Here is a 24,079-nt window from a genome sequence, read left to right as displayed (position 1 = left end):
GCCCCTAAATCAAGCTCTGTACATTCTATCCCCTTGATTATCTCAACCCTTGCTCTCCATTCCCTTCTTGCCTTCATCTGTTGCCTGGGCAACCACATCAGCCCTGCCATGCTCACTGTCTCCTGTCTTGCCTTCCCCAATTCAGCCCTCTCTCTCCCCTGTCTCTCCCAAATCTTCCAATGGTTCCCCATTGCCTACAAAATACAGGTTGAACCTTCTGGCATGGCCTACGAGCCCCGCAGGATTGGGGCCCCACCTACGCTGCCTGCAGACCTCCCTCCCCATCTCCAGCACACCACTGGGGCTTCAGCCGCAGTTGAATCTCCTAGTTACCTGAACCCCTGTCCTCTCATGGGCTGCTTTGTGTTCCCCAAAACACACTGCTTTCTCCTGGGCACCCAGCATCCCTGTGGGGAAGCACATGAACAGAGTGATGTGGTTCTTTCCCAAGCCTGGCCCGTAAAAATCCCCACACACCCTCTTCATTCTCTCCTTGCCCGTCCATCAGCTGCATGGGAAAGGCTCCAAGGACCCAGAGGAGGACAAAGCCACAACATAAGATGCCACACCTCTAAGCAAGATGTGGAAAGAGCCTAGACAGGAGATCTGCAAGTGAGAAGCAAACTTGCATAGCATTAGAAGTTTTCTGTTTGAATCACAAGAGACTATAAGCTCCCTGAGAGTATGCTTTGTATTTAGCCCATTTTAGTAACACTAGCTTCTAACAGAGGACTTCCCTGGGGGTTCAGATGGTAAAGCATCTGTCTACAATGCGGGAGACCCAGTTTCGAGCCCTGGGTTGGGAAGATCCCCTGGAGAAGGAAATGGCAATCCACTCTAGTACTATTGCCTGGAAAATCCCATGGACAGAGGAGCCTGGTAGGCTACAGTCCATGGGGTCGCAAAGAGTCGGACATGACTGAGCGAGAGCAACTGGTTCAGAATAATCCATTTAGTCTGTGTGCCTGCCAGCAGCTCAAATTAAGAACCTTTAAATTTATGTGTGTGGTGGGGAGGGGCTTCCCTGGTGTCTCAGTGGTAAAGAATCCACCTGCCAACACAGGAGACGTGGGTTCAGTCCCTGGGTTGGAAAGATCCCCTGGAGAAGGAAATGGCAACCACTCCAGTATTCTTGCCTGGGAAATCCCATGGATGGAGGAGCCTGGAGGGCTACAGTCCATGGGGTCACAAAGAGTCAGACACAACTTAGTGACTAAACAACAACAGTTTATGTGTAGTTTTGTCCTGGCTGAGTCAGTATGGCCTTCACAGGGTGACCCTATGTCAGGTTTACCCAGGACAGTCCCAGTTCCTAATTTGGTTTTGACCCATTCGTTTATCTATCAGTTATGACAGTTGAGTGCGGAAAGGAAATAAGGATGAAACAGCAGTGATGGAAACCTACCTAGACCTTGGGACTGATCCCTACATGGGGAACTGCAAGCTCAATCCACCGCATTCCGAGTATTATAAAGTCAGATGTGGACCAGGAAACTTCAATATCTAACAGGTCTCTAGCTGATGAGAAGGTGGCAGGAGGTCCCAGGCAACAAGCAGGAGCTGAAGACGGGTGAGCACATGGATCCTGGTGATGAGTCCATTCAGGGTGGGAGCACAGAGGAGTTACTATTGCTGAGGGTGAAGAAAGCACAAATGTCAAGGACATCTGCTGACATGGAGGACCTCGTAGACCTCTGCCTTGCTGGGGTCTTTGATCGAGGAAGCAGTCTTTTAATAAGATCTCTTGAGGACTTAGTGTTTGAAACTCTTCGAGATGCAGTCTTAGGTGAACCCATTTAAGAGAGGGATATGGGAAAAAAATGTGGAATGATAGAATCCACAAATAGAAGGAATTCCTTCCCAGCCTGCCTTATGCCCAGCAGCTGGAAAGGAGGCTTGAGTGCTTGGTTAAACTATGTTCAAATAACTTAAGATGGACAACATGAAATGCACATGGGTAGTCATTCCTGGGATGTCAGCCTAAACTTCTTCCCTCCCCCATCCCCACCCACGACCATCCTCCCATCCCTCCAGACAGCATGACCCACCAAGCATGGCTCATTGTGCTTATATAGACCAGTCAGTAGGTCGTTTTGTGCTTTCTCTCTTTTTTAAATTTTTTAGATTTTTTAAAATGTGGACTATTTTTTAGATTTTATTTATTTTAGGCTGTGTGCTTCATCTCGGTTGCTTCACAGGCTTTCCTCTGGCTGTGGCGAGCAGGGGCTACTGTCTAGTCATGGTGCGCAGGCTTCTTGTTGCAATGGCCTCTCTTGTGGAGCACAGGTTCTAGGGCACGTGCGCTTCAGGAGTTTCAGCACATGGGCTCAGTAGTTGTGCTCCTGGGCTCTAGAGCCCAGACTCAGCCGTTGCGGTGTACGGGCTTAGTTGCTTCACGGCCTGTGGGATCTTCCCAGATCAGGGATTGAACCCATGTCGCCTGCAGTGGCAGGGGGATTCTTCACCACTTAGCCACCAGGGGAGCCCTGTGCTTTTCCTCTTTAAGGTTGGCCTTGTAATTTGAAACAGATTTCACCTGGATATACACGTTAACCTGGGATGGAGAGACCTGGGTAAGGGAGTGTGATGACATTGACTGGTACCAGAATCATTGCCAAGGTCATCAGTACAGGGAAGGCCCTGGTAACGATTCCAGGATTAGAGGGCCATCTTTGCACCTTCTTCGGGGAAAGAGAAGTACTATCAGCACTAATACAACCTGAATGCCTATGAATACAGCAGACATTCTTAGACTTTTTACATCTGGTACCTCACCAAGGCAGGGGACGTTTCAGACACAAGGAGACTGAGGCTCAGCTGGCAAGCAATAAAACTGGACCCCAACTTCCAATTAGCCAAGAATAGAAACCCCAAACTGTTTCTATTAAACATAATTTTTATTTCATCCAAGGCAAAACTAAATAAAATTCTACAAAGCAAAACATGTTGTCAAGGCAAGACAGTCAGTCAGCTCACATTCATTCTGTGCTTGAACACAAGTTAAGTGCTTGGTGTGTGCACATCTGCGCCTCCCAGAGGCACCCGCAGATCTGAGGCCCCCCCACAAGGCCCGTTTGTGCTGCATTGTTTTGATCTATAGTTATACAGGAAATTGACTATGAGTATTGTCATCCAAGCCAGAGGGATAAACCATGCATAAGATAGTCGAAAGCACTGCATATCAGGTGGGAGGTGGGAGGGTAGGGACTCCCTGGGACACAGTCGTCAAGCAAGCTGTAGGATTTCCCCCAGAGAAGTCCCCTCTCCTAGCACCCCCTCCTCCCCACACTCTGACGGCAGCTGCGACAGTGAGATGGCATCATGGTGTTATGGGGCCCAGGAGCACAGCTGGTCTCTCCCTCTGTCGCTTATTCTTTCTCAGACTCCAGTGCCCCGCCAGGAAAGATGGCTCTGAAATGTATAGCAGCTCCCCCATTTCAGGCACACTCAGCCTTTATACACACCTCCACACATCCACATGCCCATGCCCGGCCCACCCACCCCACAGCCACACATTTCCACACGCTCAGTCCACACAGGCACACCCTCATCTGCCCCCATCTCAGAAGCTTGCTCTAACACCCCTCCCTTTGCATCCAGCTGTGGGCAGCCAGCCAGATGTGAAAGCCTGAGCTCCACCAGCTGTCCTCCCAGACCTCTCCAGGCTCATTCTGGCTGCCTTCTGCACAATTCCTACACCAGGAGAATCCCAAGGCCTGGAATGCTCAGGTCCTACTTGGGGGGGGGTCAAGGAAGGGGAAGTGGGAAAGACTTTGTTTGTGGTCTCCTGACTTTAGTGTCTGCGAAACTGCATGTGTCCTGGGCTCCCAAGTTCAACATTGCGAATGCTCTCTCTAGCCCATACACCCTGAAAACACCCTCACCAGCCCCTGAAGATCACTCTCAGAGACCTGCATGCGCTGAGGGTCTGCTTGGGAAGATGGCTTTGCCCACACATCTTCCACTCCAAATTCATGCCAGAGCTTCACCATGGGTATAATCCCAGCCCTGGGGCAGGACAGTCTTTGTTGTGGGGACTGAGTTGAACATCCTTAGCCCTCATGCTCATTAAAAGGCAGTAGCCATGAGTCCTCAGGCCTTGGAGCAACCAGAAGTGTCCCCCTCTACAGTTCCAATCACCTCTATGGAAAACTACCAAACAAAAGCCATGGACAAGAAGCTTTAAGCATCAGAGCCAAGGTTTCTAACATTACAAAGGCTAAAATAATTCTAAGGGCAGGGTCGGGGGTGGGAAAAGAGAGACAAAAAAGAGAGCGAGAATGTGTGTATGTGTGTGTGAGTGTGTGCACTATAGGGATAGGACACAGAGGACAGGATAGACTTGGAACACTCCCTCCAACTTTGATACCTGAACTCCTAGGTCCCTTTCCAAGCCAGAAAGACTTTTTTAAACCAAAACTTTCCAAGTCTTACAGTCCTGTGAAGTAGGTAAGTATTATTACCCCATTTTACACATAGGAAAAGTTGAGCCCAGAGAAGTTACATGATCTGGCTGAGTCAGCAGCAGACCCAGGAATAGAGAGGATGACGCTCTCCCCCTCCCATACTCTATAAGCCTTGGTTTCCTCTTAGGGAAGTCAGAAGAGCCCAAGACACTCTGCCTGTCCAAATGCTGAAGCTGAGAAAGGAAAAGAACGCGGTTCTGCATGAAGGAAACCTAAGAAGTTTCCTGAATAACTGGTGGCTCTGGTCTGTCTGCTCCTAAAGACAGGAAAGCCTGAACCTGGGCCCAGGCTGGGAGAAGGAAGACACAAGGGACAGAGGCAGATCTGAGTGGGCCCTTGCTGGGACGTTCACTGCTGATTTTTGGCAGGGAGAGCCCTTAAGCAGTCCCCATACACTTTGGAAAAGGGGCTACTTCCCTCTCATTCCTCCCAGGGCCCCAAAGGACAGAGTGTCAGAAATTTAATGAGACATCGAGGTGGGTGGGAGCAGATGGTGGATTCCTCCATGATCACAGCCCCGTCCATCCCCCACTTCATCAACCCACAGGGACAACACCACGACATGGAAGGGCCCCGGGGAAGCACTTGGCAGATGCCTCCAGGACTCAGCTGCTGACCCAGGGGGCGTTAGCTCCCCGGTCCCTTGCCTGACCCTGAGTGTGGGCGGCTGGGGACCCCTCACCAGGGCCCCACCAGAGTTGGCTGTTCCACGTGGGCTGAAGGAAGGGGTCGAGGACGTTATGAGCCAGGACTCAGGAGCTAAGGCACAGTCTAGCCCCACACCCAAGGGGTGTGCAAACCAGTGCGTGGAAAAGCAGAGGAAAACTGTGGGCACTCTCTACCTGCCCCTCCCCACCCCAGGCTGCGGATGGAGGGGACAGCTGAGCAGGAAGCAGCCAGAAAACCCAAGAGCTCTCTCATCCAAAGCTAGAGGGTCCCTGAGGCGAGGGCAAGTCTTGACCCGGGGATGGAGGTGAACAACCCTGGGCGGGGAGAAGCGAGAGGAACACAGGCGGGAGCAGCTCCTCAAGCGAGATGGCGCCACCTGCTGCTTCGGAGGAAAAGCCGCAGGGCGGAGCCGGTTGGGAGTTCCCACGAGCGGCCACGGTCCTGCCAGGCCAAGGAGAAGGGGCAGCCCGCGTTGGTGGGCGTTCTGCCCACCTCTGCGGCCCTGACGCCCCACAGAAATTCTAGGAAAGAAAGAAGTGGCGCCCAGTGCTCTGGGACAGCCTGAGGGACCCCTTCATGAGCCCTTCGGAACCCAGAGATTAGAAACGCAGACTAGGTGGGCTAGGACCCCTAACGCAAAGTGGCAGCCCTGGTTGGGAGTCTTCAGAGACTCCCAGCAGCGGGGGGTGGGTGGGGGGAGAACCAAGGCAGGCAGGCACCCAGGGGTCGGCGTGGGGGAGGGAAGTTCCTCCCTGGAGGGACATGGGGAGCCAGGTATCCATCGAAGCCTCTCCCTGCAGGATCCTTCCAGCAGCCCCCAACCCCGAGAGCCTGTAGAGAGTCCTCTGGCCACTCCCGCCATAAAAGGGTTAGTCCTCCACACTCAGGGTCCAACTTCTGGGGCAGCCCTCGGCGACCCCCCCAAGTCTCTCACAAAGAGACATCGGGAGGAAAACCAAGGCGCTCCTCCTCTAGGGTGGGGGGCACTGAAGACCATCTACCCCGGTGTCGGGGAACAGGCCATCCACACCGCCCCAGCCCCTCCTTTCCTTTCCCGAACCTTCCACGGGTTCCTTTCCCTGGCCAGCCCTTGTCCCTGGGGAGCCCTGGTGGGAGGTAGGGGGTAGGGCAGGCGGGACAGGACCCCAGTTTCTCCCCGCCCGGGGAAGACTACGGTTTGAGCCAAGCAGCAGATGTCTCAGGCACATGGGGTCACGGACACGGCTCAAGCATCGGTTTCATCATAGGAAAGTGAGGCTCCCAGCAGCTGCTTGGCCCCAAGCAGGGCTCACACTTTTGTTGGTGCTTTCTCTTCCGCCTTGGAGCCGGGCAAGCCATTCTCCGTATTATCGTTCCCGGAGGAACTCACGAGGCACTCCTTCCTGAGAGGGAGAGAGGAGAGAGGGGAGGCAGTGGTGAGAGGGAGAGCCTAGTGATGGGTAAAACTGTGTGGGAGAGGAGCCGTGGGCCCTGTGCCAGCCCCGAGCCTCTCCCTGGCCTTCGGTAGTGCCACGGTAGCCAGAGGCCAGGTTGCTCACCCTCTCTGCCTCCGTTTCCTTGCCTAAAAAATGGCTACAATGGCCCCTTCTTCATGGAATTACTGGGAGGAGCCAGGGAGCACTGGGGACAGTGCCTGAGCCACAGGAAGTACTCTGTAAGGCTAGCATCACCAGGCCATCTCAACACGGCAGAGGGCAAGGGTGCCAGTCACTCCTCCCAGGGGTCAGTAATGAGAGGAGGCCAAACCAGGGGAGATGTCAGACTGTGCCAAGCCAAGGGAAGGGTCCAGGCCAGCAGGCAGGATGCCCAGGGCAAATAGCTCCTCACCCAGGCCCGGCAGGCCCTTCCTCCTGAAGTTCGCTGGGACGAGATGTAGCAAAATGAGATGGAAGGGCAGGCAGGTGCGGGCAGAGGCGGGGGGTGGGGCAGGAGGAAGGAGAGGTGGCCAGGTGGGAATACCCCCCAGAACGGCACCACCCCGGCCACCCTGTGCTGGGCATGGTCCAGTCTAAGTACACGACCCCCCAACAGCAGTGGCCAGGCCTCACAGGGTTCTCCAGAGAACACCTGGCTGCTGCATTACTCCCACCTTTCAGCCCACAAAAACTCGCAGGTCTTTTTCATGGCTTCTGTCACTAAACTGCATCTTAGCCTCACCCTGGGCTGGTGTAGCTGAGTTTGAGGCCTTCAGGAGAGATTTAACATTTCATCTTCGTCAATTTCATCTTGCAGGATTTAGTCTATACCTCCAGTCTATCCTCCTAAATCCGGAAAAGGGAACTCTCCTACACTGTTGGTGGGCATGTAAATTGGTGCAGCCACTATGCAAAACAGTTTGGAGGTTTAGTTTTTTAAAACTAAAAATAGAGTTGCCATATGATCCAACAATCCCACTCTTGGGCATATATCCAGAGAAAACTCTGATTCAAAAAGATACATGCACCCCAAAGGTCATAGCAGCACTATTTACAAGACATGGAAACAATCTGAATGTCCATCCATAGGCAAATGAATAAAGAAGATGTGGTACATGTATGCAGTGGAATATTACTCAGCCACGAAAATAAGGAAATAATGCCATTTGCAGCAACATGGATGGACACAGAGATTATCATGCTAAGCGAAGTAGATCAGACAGAGAGACAAACACCATACGATATCACTTATATGTGGGGTCTAAAGTATGACTGAAATGAACTTCTTTACAAAGCTTCTTTCTTTATAAACAGAAAAGTTTATAAAGTATGATTGAAATGAACTTCTTTACAAAGCATAAACAGAAAATCACAGAGATAGAAAAAACATAGTTACCAGAGGGGGAGGGATAAATTTGGATAAATTAGGGATTAACAGCTACAAACTACTATATATAAAATAGATAAACCACAGTGCCTTACTATATAGCACAGGGAACTATATTCAGTATCTGATAATAAACCACAATGGAAAAGAATCTGAAAAAGAACAAATATGTAGGTATGTACAACTGAATCACTTTGCTGTGATTCCAGCAAACCAACACAACACTAAATCAGCTATACTTCAATTTAAAAAAAAAAAAAAAAGATCCTCCCAGATCCCAATTTTGTTCTCCATCCAACACAGTTGCTAGGTTTCTGGAAATTTGATAAGTGTATCATTCCTGTTGTTGTTACCGTTTAGTCACTCAGTCATGTCCAACTCTTTTCGACCCCATGGACTGGAGCCCACCAGGCTGCTCTGTCCATGGGATTTCCTAGACGAGACTACTGGAGTGGGTTGCCATTTCCTTTTCCAGGGGATCTTCCCGACCCAGGGATCAAACCTGTGTCTCATGCATTGGCAGGTGGATTCTTTACCCCTGAGCCACCAGAGCCCATGTCATTCTTAGTATAGTTTAAATCAGTAATAACAATGAACAGACAGAGCCGTGTGACATAAAGACCTCTATTCAGATGGGTCTATCATCCACCTATCTCTAAACCTAAGGAACAGTCAGTCTAGCCAATTCCCATCCACCTAACCATCCATATTTCTTTACAAAGACCCTGCTTGCACTGTGTCAGGCTAGAAAGGTGTCCAACTGACAAGCTGTCTGCTCTCCAAAAACCTGCAGTCTTCCAGGAAATATGCTATTAAACAAGTAACAAACAAGTAAACAAGTACAATGCAGTAAATGACAGGATGCAGGTGGGGCATACCAGGGAGGGACTCAGCCTAGGAGCGCTCCTTCTAGGGTCAGGGAAGGCCCTTTGGAAGCGTCACTTAAGCTGAAAGCAAGAAAGATGAGCAGGAAAAGAGGGAGGAGACATTTTAGGCAGAGGGAACACCCTCACATGTGAAAGCCCAGAACTGATCCTAGGATGCTGCCCCCACGTACCTTCTTCTCAGGAAGCCGCCACATCTTTCCCGTTATGCAGGCCTACCTTGCTGCTCAGAGGACCCTCGCAGGCTTCCTCCTGGCCTGTCTCCCACCTCTAGCCTCTGCCTTCCCAGTCCCTGTGCCCACCAATGCCAGACCCTTTCTTCCAGGTCCTCTGATGGAGCCAGGCCCTGCAAGCCCTCCCCAGCTCCCCTGTGGTCAGAGAAAAGGCAATCTCAGCCTCAAGGGTCCTCAAGGGTCTGTCCCCACCCCCCTTTGGGGTTTCCCCCCTTCCTCCTGACCCCACCCCCATTCTCTCAACAAGAGCAACCACAAACGCCTGTTCTCCACAACATGGTCGCTTCCCAGGCTGTCTGTCTTTGCTCTCAGCGGTTCCGCCTACAGAACAACCATCTCTTCACCCTCCCTGGGACTTAACTCATATCCAACTTGCAAGGCTGACCACAAATGTCTCTTTGGCCAGAAATCCTTCACTATTATTCCACCCTCTCCTGAACCCCCTCGACATTCTCTCTGAGTGTGTGCAGGCATGCTCAGTCACTTCAGTCATGTCCAACTCTGTGCGACCCTATGGACTGCAGCCCACCAGCCTCCTGTCCATGGGATTCTCCAGGCAAGAATCCTGGAGAGGGTTAGGCCAGCCCTAATTCCTCTACCTCCTGTTACACTGATTTCTGCACATGTCTTCTTTACTTAGGGGCAGAATCTCATTCCTTCTAGAATTTCCTGCAGTGCCTGGCACAGTACTTTGCACACAGCATCTCAAAAAGAGCCACTGAATGAAAGAATGACTTACTGAACTCTAGATCCCACTCCCCTGTGAATCAGTAGGGCGCAGCGGCAACAGCTGAAGTTTCAAAGCAAGCAAGTTAGAATTCAAATCCCAGCTCTATCGCTTATTAGCTGTGTGACCCTGGGCAAGTCACTTAACCACTCTGAGCCTCACTTTGCTCAACTTCAAAATAAAATCATACGTTTTATTTTTTTTAATGCCTGATGGAGTATCTAACACATGGTAGAGGCATGTGATGAATGACAGGAAGCGCTGTAACACGTAGCATCCTCCTGATAACTGCGCACGAGCAGAAAATGTTGGCCTGCCCTGTTTTCAGTGAACTCATGGTGGCTCCCAAGGATGACTGCTTTCTTTCCCAAGTGCTTTTAAAGCATATGTTGAATAATGTGTTCTCCAAATTTTCTCACCAGCAATAGTAAGACTGATTATTAAAAACACAATTTGGTCCGGATCCATGCTCCAGGCCCCTCTCAAGATCTCTGAAATCCTCCCAGCCTCTGGCCATGATGCATCTAGATAGCCCAAGAGTTCATTATCACAACCAGTCCTCCCAGCTCTCCCTCCCCTCTGCCAGTCCCTAAAATTCTCTCCCTGCCTTCAGCTGACTTCCTTTCTGACCAGTGGCATTTCTGCCCTTTTCAGCCTAATTTCTTCTCAACAAAGCAGCATGAAGCCAACCCCAACAGATCTTCTCCTTCTATCTTCTGCTTCTCCCTTGCTTCTCCTACTTACTTTCACCCTCTCTGCTTCAATGGCAGGCCTGCCTCATCTCATCTTTCTTGCCAAGAACACAACTTTCAGATGCCTTTGGTCTGCTCTGGGTTTTGCAGCGTTCAATCGTGGAACCTGCCAGCTCTGGCAATTCTGGGTGTGGGTGGCACCCTCTGTACCTCCCAATCTTTCTTCTCATTCCTCTTACAAATATCTGTCTTTATACCTGAATTTATCCTAGGGCTTCCTGGGTAGTCATATCAGCCTTTTTAGACTGTTTTTCTCTCCTTCATTTGAATTTTCAGAATTTCACAATAAAAGACTCCCATCACGCATCACTCCCATCTTCCCATTTTAGAGTTTCTGTATGCGGAATCTCATATTTCCCCTGATCTTAAAAAAAAAAAAAAAAGGCATTTGAAAGCCTTTGGTAGGACTTCAGATTGAGGTGGTACAAATAACGGGATGGGCAGGAAGACAGGGGAATGAGGAAGAGCAGGTGAGTTGTACGTATGTTCTCAGTGAAGTCAGTGTATTCAATAAACGTCTCCTGAGCGGATGGGGAAAAAGGAGTGAGACGAAGAATCAGGCTGAAAGACGAGAGGAGCAGGGCAGGGATAAAAAAGAGAGTGGAAGAATTAGGAAGAGAGGAGGGGTTAGGAGATAGATGGAAGGATGAAGGCAGATGGGGATATATGATGGCGGATGAGAGGATGCTGGAACACCCATGAGATGAGAATGGGTGGTGGGCCAGTGGGAAGGCTGGAGTCAACTTACTTCTTCTCCTGAGTCTTCTTGATGATGAAGGCAATGAACTTCTTAACCAGCAGGATGAAGATGAGGAGCCCAATGACCCCGCCCACGACACCCAGGATGATGAGGGTCACGGTGTTGTCCACTTCTTCCACTTCGTGGTCAGAGAAGGGAAAGAAGAGGGGTGGAGAAGGAGAGCAGGAGTCACCTGGAGCACCATGGCAGCCCAGCAGCTCCCCAGCCTCCAACCTGGGCATCTGGGACACGCCCACCCCAGCAGCGAGCAGGAGAAGCTAGAATATGGCATCCATCAGGCTAAGGCATAACAGGAAGTCATCCCTCCCCCCCTGTGCTCCACACAGACGCCCTCCCGCAGACACCCACACAAGTTCTGGAATAACTCAGGCTTGGGGACCACAGCATCCAGGTTTGACTTGACCCTCAAGCATGAGACTTTCATTGCCTCCTTCTAGGTTTCCTTTTACCCATGCAGAAAAACAATTGAGAATCTCCCTGCAATATCTCTTACGTGGCCAGAAGACACAGGAGCCAGGTAATCTGGATTTCAACAACAGGGTTTCCACAGTCACTAATGAGCTGGTCACTAATAGTCACTAATAACCTACAGCTGGTCACTTAACCCTTCTAGCCTCAGTTTCCTCATCTGAAAACTAACCTCCTGACTTCCCAAACCTGTTCCACAATCTCCTCCATCTCTGCTGAGAAATGCTCTGGCCAAAATCCTTGGAGTCATTCTTGACTCCTCTCTTTTTCTCAAATCCTTATGTCCAACCCACCTGAGAATCCTAATGGCCCTAACTCCAAAAAAGTACAGAATTGTGAGCACCTTCTCTGCAGGAATCCCACATCATCCAGGAGAGCAGTGGATCCCCAGGAACACAAGAAACGCAACACAATCAGGATGCTTAAGCAAGCTTCCTTCCTTTTTCTCTGCTCCCATGCCTCGAAAGCCTTCCAGGCTCCCCTCTCCATGATGCCCACCCAGTCTTAACTCCTTCAGCCCTTTCTCTAAACACGTCCAGTGTCGGGGTCATGGGATACCCTCATCACATGTTTCCTCATTGTCTAATTGTTCCACCATTGTTGGATTGGAATCCCCTCAATCAGGACTTAAGCTCCAGAGGAGAGAGACCATTCTTATCAGTCTCTACTGGAACTTCCCTGGTGGTCCAGTGGCTAAGACTCTGAGCTCCCAATGAAGAGGGCCCTGGTTCCATCCCTAGTCAGGGAACTAGACCCCACATGTGGCAACTAAGAGCCCACATGCCTCAACTAATATCTGGCTCAGCCAAATAAATAGATAAATATTTTTTAATCTCCATTGCCTTGGCTTTGCATGCTTTGCCCCATTTCAGTTATGTGTTTACTTGTCTTCTGTCCTACCCTGACCTGTCAGTTCTTTGAGAAAGGACACTGTGTATCATTCATAGCACTTTTTGGTCCTACATGGCATTCCATCAGCTGTTGCTAACAGAATACACAAGAGTAGAAATAATCAACACATAAGGAGAACTTCACAACATACTTCCATGTAGCTTCTGGGACTCTCACAGCAACCCTAAGAGAAGGCAGATCTTCATATGAGGAAAACAAGGCTCAGAGGGCCTCAGTGTATATCATAAGCTATTCAGTGGCAGAATAAGTATTCACACCAAGTTATTCGAGTTTCCAGATGTAACTCCAGTTGCCCTTGAAGGCATAAAGTGAAAGAAAACACCAACGGTCCGTTTCACCATTACACCAAGTTGGGTACCCACCCCCACCCCCGTCCTTCCAATGCCACTGCCCTTGGTCCAGACCCATTACATACATTTATCAACAACTTGGAGGAAGATGGTGGCCTGGTGCTGAAAATAATTCTCCTTGGGGTTCTTCACGTGGCAGGTGTATTTGCCTGTGTCGCTGAACTCCAGGTTCTTCAGTGAAATGGAAATATTGTTCATTTTCTCCTTCGTGGAGCCCTCCAGAGTGATGCGGTCATCATCTTTCAATTTCACCTTGGGGTCCGATTTCTCATTCTTCACAGTCCCATCTATGAGCTGTGTGGGAAGATGGGAGCAAGGAGGGGGCCAAGAGAAAAATCACAGAGTCATGACATCACTCCAGCCCACTCCTTAGGCACCTCTCTGCCCAGGCCAGGAAGAGCCCTTCCCCTTGGTTTCCCATGCTTATCAATAGCTCTGTCTGTCTAACCTGGATTTTACTTGCTTCAGGCTAAACCCAGTTTCTGTTACTAAGGTCTCCCTAGAATGCAGCATGACTTTTACTGCTTTCTTCATAAAAGCCTTTTAATCCCACATAAAAGCCTGTTAATGCCACACTTGCTTCCCTCCGCCATTCCTTCCAGCCTTTGCTAACGCCTCCCCCCATCAGCCTGAACACTGACCCTCCATCAAGATACGGCACACAGGGCAGTGCCTCGGCGCCCTCTGAGTTCAGTGTTTAGTTGCGCCCAGAGCTGGTCTCTTGCAGCTTCCAGTCCCTGCTAGGTTGCAGAGTACTCAGGAAGCACCTGCTGGGACTTGCTTGGTGGTCTGGTGGCTGAGACTCCACACTCCCATTGTGGGGTGGCCTGGGTTCAATCCCTGGTCAGGGAACTAGATCTCACATGCCACAACTAAAGATCCTGCTTGCCACAGCTAAGATCTGGTGCAGTCAAATACATAAAGAAACATTTAAAAAACACCTGCTGACTCTCCATCCCCACCCCAGCCAAAGCCCTGAACCCTTCTCTTCTCCAGCATTCCCTTCCATCCTTCCAAGGCCAATTCCCCAGCCCTTCTTCTGTTCGGACTCTTCTCACTCCCCCTCTCAAAGTCTTCCAAATGTCTTATCTCTTCTGCTTTTTAAATTAAATTATTAATGTTTACACAAGCTAACCAAGTTTCAGGTATTTCTTCAGACCAGACAGAGGACTCTAGACAGGAATTCCAACGGACCCCAAATTCTGGCAACAAAAATCTAAGCATCTTTCCCACATAGATCCGTCTAGACAGGCTCTGGAAAAAATACTGGGAGAGAGACTTCCCTAGTTAAGAATCCACCTGCCAATGCAGGGGCCGAAGTTTCGATCCCTGGTCCGGGAAGATCCCACATGCCACGGGGCAACTAAGCCCGGCACCACAGCTACTGAACCCATGTGCCCCGGAGCCCCTGCTCCACAGCCAGAGCAGCCGCTGCACTGAGAAGCCAGTGCACCGCAACTAAAAGGCAGCCTCCAATGGCTGCAGCTAAAGAAAACATCAAAGACCCAGCGCAGCCGAAAAGAAACAAATACATTCTTTAAAATAAATGAAAGGTGAGTGTGACAAAAGATGCATCCCTGGGGACCATCATCCCCATCATCCCTGGGGTGAGTCCAGAAAGGACCGCAGCCTGGGGTGGGAGGCAGGGTGAGGGGACAAACCCCGGAGGAGGATCTGAGCTGCCCATCCCTTCTCCGGCTACTTACGATCTTGTATGTATCACTGCTGTTGTAGGACCACCAGAAGTGTAGGTTCTCGAAGCCGAAGCAGCTGGAGAAGGTGCAGGGTAGCAGGATCTCCGTGCCGTTGACAGCGTAGATAGTGGTGGCCTTTCCCACAGACACCTCCAGCGACAGGGACACCGGGAGCAGGAAGAGACCTGTGTGAGGGAGCGGCACCACCTCCCTGAGTAAAACCCCACCAGAACCTCCAGGCTGCAGCCCTGGAAGGGACCTCTCCGGTGGAGTGGAGTGGCATGGTCAGGCAGGGAGGTCTCTATTGCCCTCCGTGTCAATATTAGGAAGATGGTTCTCTTGACTTTAACCGACTCTGCCTGCACCACCTCCGTGATTCATTCTCCCTCTTGGCCTGAGCTGGATGGACTTCTGAGCCTGTTAGTAGCCCTTGTGACACTCTAAGTGACCACCAGGGGTCACCCCAACCCAGGAAAACCAGGTCCAGGCCTCCGTGCCGCGAGTCCGCGCCCCTTAACCAGCGGATGCGGTCCCTGTGGCCCCCAAGTGCAGAACCTGCGCCTCCTGTTCGCGCTGAGAATCTCCCCAAGGGCTGTGCGCCACCCTCTCGTGATATTTTCGGGATTTGGCGGGGCGAGGGTGTTGGGAGACTGAGTGGGTCTCCTGAGGTGGCTAAAAGAAAAACGGCAGACACGGGACCCGGCTCCTCGGCCACTCATCACGGACCCTGGCGGCTCCCACCTGCCCCAAGGGGCCAAGAGGCAGGGGGATGCCTCCCGCTAGACCTTGCTCCACCCCCGAGAGGGACCTCCAGAAGAAAAGAGAGACAAGGTGGACCGGGAGGGCATCCCGCAGGGTGGGGTGGAACGGGGATGTCTTGGCATCAGTCAGCAGCCGCAAAACCAGAGGGAGAAAGCAATAACCTCAGAGAAAGTGAGGGCGGAAGACCCTTTATGGAGGCCGACTCAGGGCAACAGGATGCTCGCAAGCTGGTGGCTGGAGTGGGCGCTGCGCCCATGGTCCCCTCCAGACCCAGAGTAGCCCCCGACTCCCTGCAGCCCCACTGCGGTCTCTCATCCTGGGCACATCCCCACCCCCACCCCCTTCTTTCCCACGCTTTCCAGTCCAATGCCATCACTGCCAGTTGAGCAGGTGGCAGTTGTGAATTTCCACTCATGGCCTCTGGGTCCTGCCTCGTGAGTTCGTGAGTTCTTGTAAGAGAACCTGGCCCTCCTGTCCTACAGAGTCCTTGAGGAAACCCCACTGTACCTCAAGGTCATGAGGAGGAGGGGTGTCGGAATTAGAAACTAGCTGTCCTTGCCCCTAAATGAACCAGGGTCACCCCGGGTGAGGACTCAGAGTCCTTCTCAGGTTCCCAGTGATGCTGAGAATAATGACCTTTTCCTCAGCAGAGATGTTGGCTAAGGCTGTGTATGAGTAATCTCACAGCATCTTCACCTCTCACCTGGAAGGAGGGTCTTATTAATCACATTTTACAGGTGGGAAAAATAAGGCTCAGAGGAGCAAAGTGCCTTGTGCCTTGGCCAAAGTCCTACACCTTCCAGAGGTAGCTGAAATGTGAACTGGAGTGTGACTCCAGGCCTAGTGGGCAGCTGAGAGCAGACACCTGGCTGCACCACCTCCTATGCCAGAGTTTCCCTGGCATCTCTTCCCAGACTGTAGCTTCTCTCAAGTACTTGGACCGCCAGCCTGGCATTCCCACAGTGTCAGAGCCTATAGGGCCCGGACTGTTTCAGGTTAGAGACACCAAGTTGCCACTGCCTGACTTTACAGATGGGACAACCAAGAACCCAAATGGGAGGAGACTTGGCTGAACTAACTGGGTTTAGTGGCTGAGCCACTTGAGAACCCCTCTCAGGCCAGTCAGCTCCCAGCTCTGCAGGCAGTTCCCAGAACTGTTCTTGTTCCCAACACAGATAGGGTCAGTCTTTGTTTTAAAGTTGCCAACCTTGCTCCCATCCTCATCCTCAGGGAAAGACCTCTTTAATCAAACTTAATTTCCTCATTGTATTGATAGATCATAAACCAGCTTCCTCTTGGTTTGCACACATGAGATAAGGATGTCTAGTGCCACCTGGGCAATGCTTTTTAACTTAGAAGAAGGAGACCTCTCCACCAGTCCAGTGGTTAAGACTTTGCACTTCCCACTGCAGGGGGCTCAGTTTCAATCCCTGGTTGCGGAACAAAGATCTCGCCTGCCATGTGGTGCGGCCATAAATAAATAAGAGGAGCTCCATGGAGAGCTGGAAGCCCAACTCTGCTCTTAGGACTCCCTCAGCTTCTTCATGTCCTCTTCACTTCTGAAGGCAAAGCAGACTGCTCTTAACACAAAGCTCAGAAATAACAACCCATAGTCCAGGATCCCCTGCCGCTGTCAACAGCTGCTGGTATATGCTCAGCACTTACTATGTGCCGGCTACATATAATCTCCACACCCATGCTCTGAGTGGTGTACCGTAATAGCTCCATATTACAGACATGGCAACTGAACATAGACAGGTTTGGTGACTTGCCTAAGGTCAACAGAGGGGCTTCCCACATGGTGCTAGTGGTAAAGAACCCGTCTGCCTGTGCAGATGTAAGACACATGGGTTCAGGTTCAATCCCTGGGTCAGGAAGATCCCCTTGAGGAGGGCAAGGCACCCTACTCCAGTATTCTTGCCTGGAAAATCCCATGGACAGAGGAGCCTGGCAGGCCACAGTCCATAGAGTGGCACAGAGTCGGATACAACCGAAGCAACTTAGCACACACAGACAAAGGTCAACAAGAGACATTTCCAGCATCCCAGAGCAAGAAAGCCCTACCTTACATCCTAAAACAGCAGATTTTGCCCACCAGAGTTCCAGTTAGTGCTGAGGGGTCATTTCATTTAGCCTTCAATCTTTGATCAGCTCCTCTGTGCCAGGGACTGTTCTAGAGCCGTGGCTTTCACAAAGCGTCAGAATCACCTGGAGGGCCATTACAGCTAGCTCTGCTGGCCCCAACCCAGCAGTTTCAGATCCAGCACCTAGAGTGGAGCCTGAAAATTTGCATTTCTAAGAGGTTCCCAGAAAATGCTGCAATCAGATGACACTTTGGGCCCCACTGTGCTAGAGGATTTCTACCTATTAACTTCAACTCTGATTAGAATGCCGAAAGATGGGTGTCATTTTTCTCATTGTACAGATGATACAATTGAGGCTCAGAGAGGTTAAGTCACTTGCCCAGGGTCACATAATAAATGGTGGATCTGGAATTGAGCACTGACTGTAAAAAAGGATGGGCATTTTACAGGCACTGTCTCATTTAATCCTCATGATAACCCTAATGAGGTAGTTATTATTTTTATCCCCAACAGGCAAAATGAAGAAACAGGCTCAGAGAGATTAACTTGCTCAAGGCCACACAACTGGTGAGTGGAATAAGCAGAGTACAGACCAAGCTCTGCTTTCCACCACTCTGTGACGGTGCCTTTCCAAGAGAATAATGCTGTCAGGGCCAGCCCTCCTTAAAGCTCCTGGTTTTCTTTTCATTTCTCCCCTCCCTCACCACCTTGCCCCAGAGATCTACGGACAGGAGCCAGACATGGGATTACACCCTCCTGCCTAAAAGATGGCCTTCGATTTGGGTTGGTTTTGTTTGTTTGTTTGTTTGCCACACTGCATGTGGGATCTTAGTTCCCCAACTAGGGACTGAACCAACACCCCCTGCAGTAGAAGCAAGGAGTTTTGTTTGCTTCTGGACTGCTTGGGAAGTCCCAAGAAGACAACCTTCTGATGGGAGACCTCAGTTTTGCCTCTCACCCCCAACTGCCTCCTCAAACCAAAGAAAGGAGTGCAGTGTGGTGAAACTCTCAGCAGAAGGAGCTTCCTGATGCCTACAGCGCTCCCTCGGAGCCTGAGCATGTGTTCCGAGGAGCACCACAGCACCAGCCTCTAGTGTCTGGGATCCTAGGGGAGACAGGGGGATCCAAGTCAGGGGCCAAACCCCTTCCCCACAACCTCAGCTGGAATAGACTATCAAGCACCAGAGACACTCATCAGAAGTGAAATAGTTTTGACCGCTTTAAATAGAAGCAAAAACAAACAAACAGAAAGTCCAGGACAGAGGAGAGAAGTACTTCTCTAAGGTCTGACTCATGACCGTGCGCACTTCCGCCTGATTAGAGTGCGCCTGTGTGGATGACTTAACTCTAATGTACTCAGGACTCCCAGACTCCCAGAGTGAAGCATCGCCATTCCCACCATAGCCTGGAAAGGACAAAGGGAAGGCAGAGATGTTTCTACGGTGAAGTTCGGAGTCCTGCCTGAATTAAAGCATCAGAGATGGGGAGCAAGCCTTGCTTCTCCACCGCACACCCTCCCAGCACGCAGAAGTCTTATCGGCTGTGTCTAGGAAGCTCGTGCGCAGGAAAACCCAGAGGCCTGCCTCCTGCGCTTTCTTCCCTGTGAGCCTGCGCTGGGGGGAAAGAAGGGAGCAGGGTCAGACCTAGATCCACTAGACGACTCAGCGAGGTACGTTAGCAGGATGACCAAGCCAGGATGCATGTGTCAGGAGGCACACGGCAGACCCCGCTTGGCTGGCTGACCTTGAGAAAGTCAGAGGTGCTATATCCTCAAACCAGGGATGCCTGTCTTTCCTACCTTCTAAGCTTGGTATAAAGCTAAAAAAAACATGAGCTTATAAAACATGAGAAGGGCTTCAATGAGTGCATCCCTCTGGCCTGGGCTCTCTGCGGGTAGAGGAACATAGTGTTTAAAAGGAGGCAGGGGGACAGGGCTTGCCTCTACTGTAGGTCTAGATGTAACCAAGACACTCAAGGACCAGCGTCAGCCAACAATATCTCCAAGCCATTCAAGCACTGTTTTATACTTTCACCCTGTATTACTTCCTGGAGGTAATTATTTCCATGTGGCTACTTCCTCGGATAAAGAAGGACTTTCTTGTCCCAAACTAAACTCTTTAGAATTTTAAGTGATCTTGTGTGTGTTTCAGATTGGGGGTCCCTTTCCAGCATCGTGGGACGGGTGGGAACAAGTCCTCTGACCCGTGATCCTTCGGAATTCAATCCAAAGCCTGTCTTTGCTCACTGAGAGTCCCTAACTGCCGAGCCATTCTCAGAACAGCCATTTTCTTGGCTGTTTTCTGATCAGCCCCCTCCTATCTCATGCGATTATGTCTCAGGATTGGCTCAGGCCTCCCATTTAAAGTAAAAACGTATTTGTACAGGCAAATCTTATCATTCAATACACCAAGGGGGATCTCATGGCTACCATCAGACATTCCAAGGCAAATGCCAAGGCAGAAATCTTCTCCCACCTTTTCCAATATCCGGGTACAGTGATACCCAACTTAGGGCAAGAGGAGGAAAGAGGGGCAGCGTGGAGCACACTCTAAGTTTAGCTCCCCAGGCTTGCCTGGCAAGGCAGGCGGAATCGTGGCTGACTTTAATAGGGAAGCTGATACACTGGCCCCAGGGGAGTCAGGTTCAAAGTAAGAGCTGGGAGGGAGAAAGTGGGCCAAGGCCAGCAGGACAAGACCCCTCCTGGGGTGCAGGCCCTGGGGGCTGTGGGAGGCAGGACTGAGCCAGGAAAGGCCCCTGGGCCCAAAGACAGAGGAAAGATTTCAGCTCCCTCTCCCTAGGCAACCTGCCGGCTTCCTGCCCACCCCCAGGAGCTTTGCGGGGATAGAAACATGCCCCTGAGACAGTGTTGGATGCTCAACAAAACCAGCTTTGCAAACAATTCCAAGCAGTGTGCCATCTCTCCTCCTGCAGGCCATGGAATGGGTGTGGCTTCTGCAGAGATCCTTACACCCTCAGCAGCAGAGCAAGGTGGGAGAATCTGTGCCTGGGGTCATTATGGTCACAGCAGCCATAATGACTTGGGACCCTGCAAGCCTGCATGTCCAAAAAAAAGAATGAATCTCCAAACCTGGGGTCTTTCTCCTCTTCCCTGCTTTCCCATCCTCTTTGCCATAAACCGCTTATTTACCCTTTCGTTTTCCTTCCTCTGAGTGGGACTAAGCACCCTCTGCTTAATTGCCTTCTCATTAAACAAGTCCTTAATAAATACATACCCAGGGAAAGAGGGTTGGGCAACAGAGCACCCTCACAAGTGATAATTACACAGAGATCAAAGCAATTAAGCAAATCAGGCAACAAGGAAGGAGTGGGTAGGACAGATATATTACCAGTTACATGGTTAGGAAGGGACTGACACCCTTTTATCCTCACTTGCAATACTGCCATCTTAAAAACTGTGTCTCAATTTAAGAAGGGGCATCTGGTCAGATTACCAAAAATCAGTTTTGTCTCGGCCTAGGAGATCGAGTTTGATGTGGGGAGAGGAAGCTGGAGGGGTAGAGGACTCCTGGGAGCTTACTGCTCTGTACCAGTTTCCATAGTTGTGAGAACAGCTCTGGGCCTCCCAGCCTCTATCCTTCCACACCCAGGCTCCCGAGCTCACTGCTTCTTCAGTCCATCAGCACAACCCCTGCTGACCTTCCCCTGCAGCAGACTTTGGTTAACTGAGAGGCAAGTTGGTGTGACAAAGCCCCAGAGACCTGGATTCGGGCCCACCTGGCCATCAACTGGCTACACACCAGTGAGCAAGTCACCTTCCCTCTCTGGTCCGTGGTTTCTTCATCCTGAGGGGAGCTCTGTGCTATGGTTTCCAAAGCTCCTGCCAGCTCTGATGCTCTACTTGGCTGTCCAGTCATCTCTGCATCTCCCCTCCTGGACCAAGAGCAAGGATGGCGTCTTCGTGCCAAGCTCAAAGCAGTGCCACTGCGAGGCCTTATTGTTGGCTGCTTGGGCAAGGTCCAGGGCAGGACTCAGGTTGTATTCCCTCAGCAGACCAGAGGGGCAAGGGGCAGAACAGCTGGGGCCAGTTCTAGGGCCTGCTGGTCTCCCCCTACAAATCACTTTGCTCTCTCCTGGGCTCCCAGAGGGTAGCTCAGGGAATCTTTCAAACCTGTTCCAATGGGCCTCTGTCCCTTCCTAGTCTATCAGCTCAAACAGTGCTTAGAGGAAGTGTGGGTTTCCACCTGGAGAAAAGTACCAAGAAGCTGTGCCTGAAATCCCAATACACACACACACATGGTATATGGTGGGATTCCCCACAGAAGACAGGTTCTATGAATACTCTGGCACTCGCGTTCCACGAGCCAACCAGGCAATAAGAGAAAGGGAAGCCAGAGGTGTTGATAAGCAAGCTAGTTTAATGGTGGTGTGAGTTTGAATTCCCCAGTGACCCCTTCCCCTTGCCATGGCCAAAGTGATCAGAGATGGGATGAGGGGGAGCAGAGGGCCACTGTGCCCAGCCCACGAAGAGAAGCCTCGGGCCTCGCAGAGACCCACTTCTTAGGGTCACCGTGGAATCAGCACACCTGTGCCTAAGCTACAAGAGAGAACACCAGCTGGAGGGATGTAACAAAAGCAGTGGCTCCTGAGTGAAGGACATACTTTATCCCCGCTCCACCACCAGGTGCTAACATGACAGGTCAGCACACGGTTTACATTGGCAGAAGCAGCAGCGGCCACCCTTAAAGACTTCTGTCTTCCTGTTTTCAGCCCAAATGCTTACATCGTGTGCCCAACCCGATGAGGGGAGCTGCCAAAAGCCAAATCTGACAAATATAAACAGGAAGAGGTGCAGGTGCCAGAGATGGAATCGGATTACGTGGAAATCCAGCTTTGACTTCTGAGAGGCTACATTCTGGACTACTAAACATCATTCCCTAATCTCTAGGAGTTTGACGTTCAAAAGTATCATATGCATAAAATAGACACTAATCATCTGCTCTGTCTGTGGTCTCCGGATGTGCCTCCTTAGTCTTCATACTCATCCCAAAAACGAAGAGCCAAGAGCAGGTTAAACAGGTCCCACCGCCCAACCCCATGGAATCTTTACCTAAGAAGAGAGACAGGATCCTTCCTAAAGGTGGGGATTTCTTGGCAGTCCAGTGGTTAAGCTTTGGTGCCTTCACTGCCGAGTGCATGGGTTCGATCCCTAGTAGAAGAACTAAGATTCCCACAAGTCTCGAGCCATAAAAACATAAATAAATTTTAAAGGAGGGCTTGAACAATCCTCCAAGTCCCTCCAACCCCATCCAGTCTGCAGAGAAGGCAATGGGCGCTATAGAAAGTAGACAGCAGAGGAGCCAAACGGAAAAGGGACAGGAGGAAGGGGAGCTCCCCCGCCTTGAACTGGTGCACGCCAGTGCCGGGGCAACAAGCATCCAAGTTGCAAGGGGCTCCGGGCTGGGGTAGAAACCAGCGTCCCAATAACCACACGTGCAACCCACCGGGCATCTCCTACACCCGATCCCAGACACGTTGCCCTAGCCGGCTTAAACCTCTGCGGCCCAAGCTCCAGCTCCAGAAGCTGAAAGCACTAGAGACAGCAAAGAACTAATCGCCAGGCTGGCGGGTGGGATGGGGCGGGGGACGGCGCAAGGTCCCCCGGCAACTCAGCAGTCCAAACGGCGTCCTGGAAGAAGCGGGAGCCGCTCGTTGGGGGCCGCGCTCCAAAGCCCACCCTGTCCAAGGTGCTGTTCTTCTAAGTGACCCCTCCTCTGGCGGGGGCGGGGGGGAGAGTGGGGGAAGGGTTGGGGGCAAGAGGTAGAAGAAACCAAGCCGGGGCTGCCTTACCCAAAAGCCCAGTGCCCAGCCATCTCGCCCGGGCTGCGCCTTGGTCCCGAGCCCCGGGCATCGTTCTGTTCTCTCCGGAGCGCCCCCGGCGCGCGGGGACGGGATACAGGGCACGCCCGCGCTCGCAGCCCGCGGTCTGCAGTGGGGCCGGAGGCTGCCGGGGAGCTCTGCGCCGCTGGCCAGGGCTCGGGAAAGTTAGCGCGGAGAGCGCGAGGAGGGGGAGGCAGGGAGGGAGAGGAGGAGCCGGCTGCGGGAGCGGCCGCCGGGGGCGCGGGAGAAGGAGGAGCCCGCGGAGGAGGAACGCGAGCAGGGCCAGGAGGCCCGCCGAGCTAGCACCTAAGCGAGCGACGCTGCGCCTCTGCTCTGGAAGCGCTCCAGCTGCAGGAGGGGCGGTGGCCGCCGCGGAGCCCGGGGCGCCCCCGCCTCCAGGTCCCGGAGCCCCGGGAGCAGGCCGCACCCCCAGCAACCCCCCCGCCCTACCCCTCGCCCCCCCGACACACACACCCCTGCTTCCTCTCCGGCTCGGGCTGGGCGGCTGCGGCTTGGCACTGCAGGGCCGCCCGCAGCCGCCCGCATCATCCCGTGCGCTGAGCTGCCAATTAGGAGGATAGTTTGGGGAGGAGTCGAGGTGGAGCCTTTCGGGTGTTGGAAGGCTGCGATGTCTGCTTTGGGGAACACGAGTTTGGGTAACTGCTCCCTCTCCGGGGG

At 51.8% G+C, this 24,079-nt stretch overlaps 1 protein-coding gene across 1 annotated transcript; it reads right to left on the bottom strand.

The window, feature by feature from the left end:
• SCN4B (sodium voltage-gated channel beta subunit 4) lies at positions 2,879-23,852 on the bottom strand. Its single transcript, XM_018059727.1, has 5 exons — positions 23,372-23,852; positions 14,730-14,902; positions 13,089-13,317; positions 11,282-11,411; positions 2,879-6,517 (listed from the first exon to the last, which is right to left on the bottom strand). The coding sequence occupies exons 1-5, from the start codon at positions 23,430-23,432 to the stop codon at positions 6,424-6,426; spliced, it is 687 nt and encodes a 228-aa protein (XP_017915216.1). The 5' UTR covers positions 23,433-23,852; the 3' UTR covers positions 2,879-6,423.

The sequence above is a fragment of the Capra hircus genome, chromosome 15 (genome assembly GCF_001704415.2).
Source record: "Capra hircus breed San Clemente chromosome 15, ASM170441v1, whole genome shotgun sequence".
Taxonomy (NCBI): Eukaryota; Metazoa; Chordata; class Mammalia; order Artiodactyla; family Bovidae; genus Capra; species Capra hircus.
This window is presented reverse-complemented; position numbering and strand designations above follow the sequence as displayed.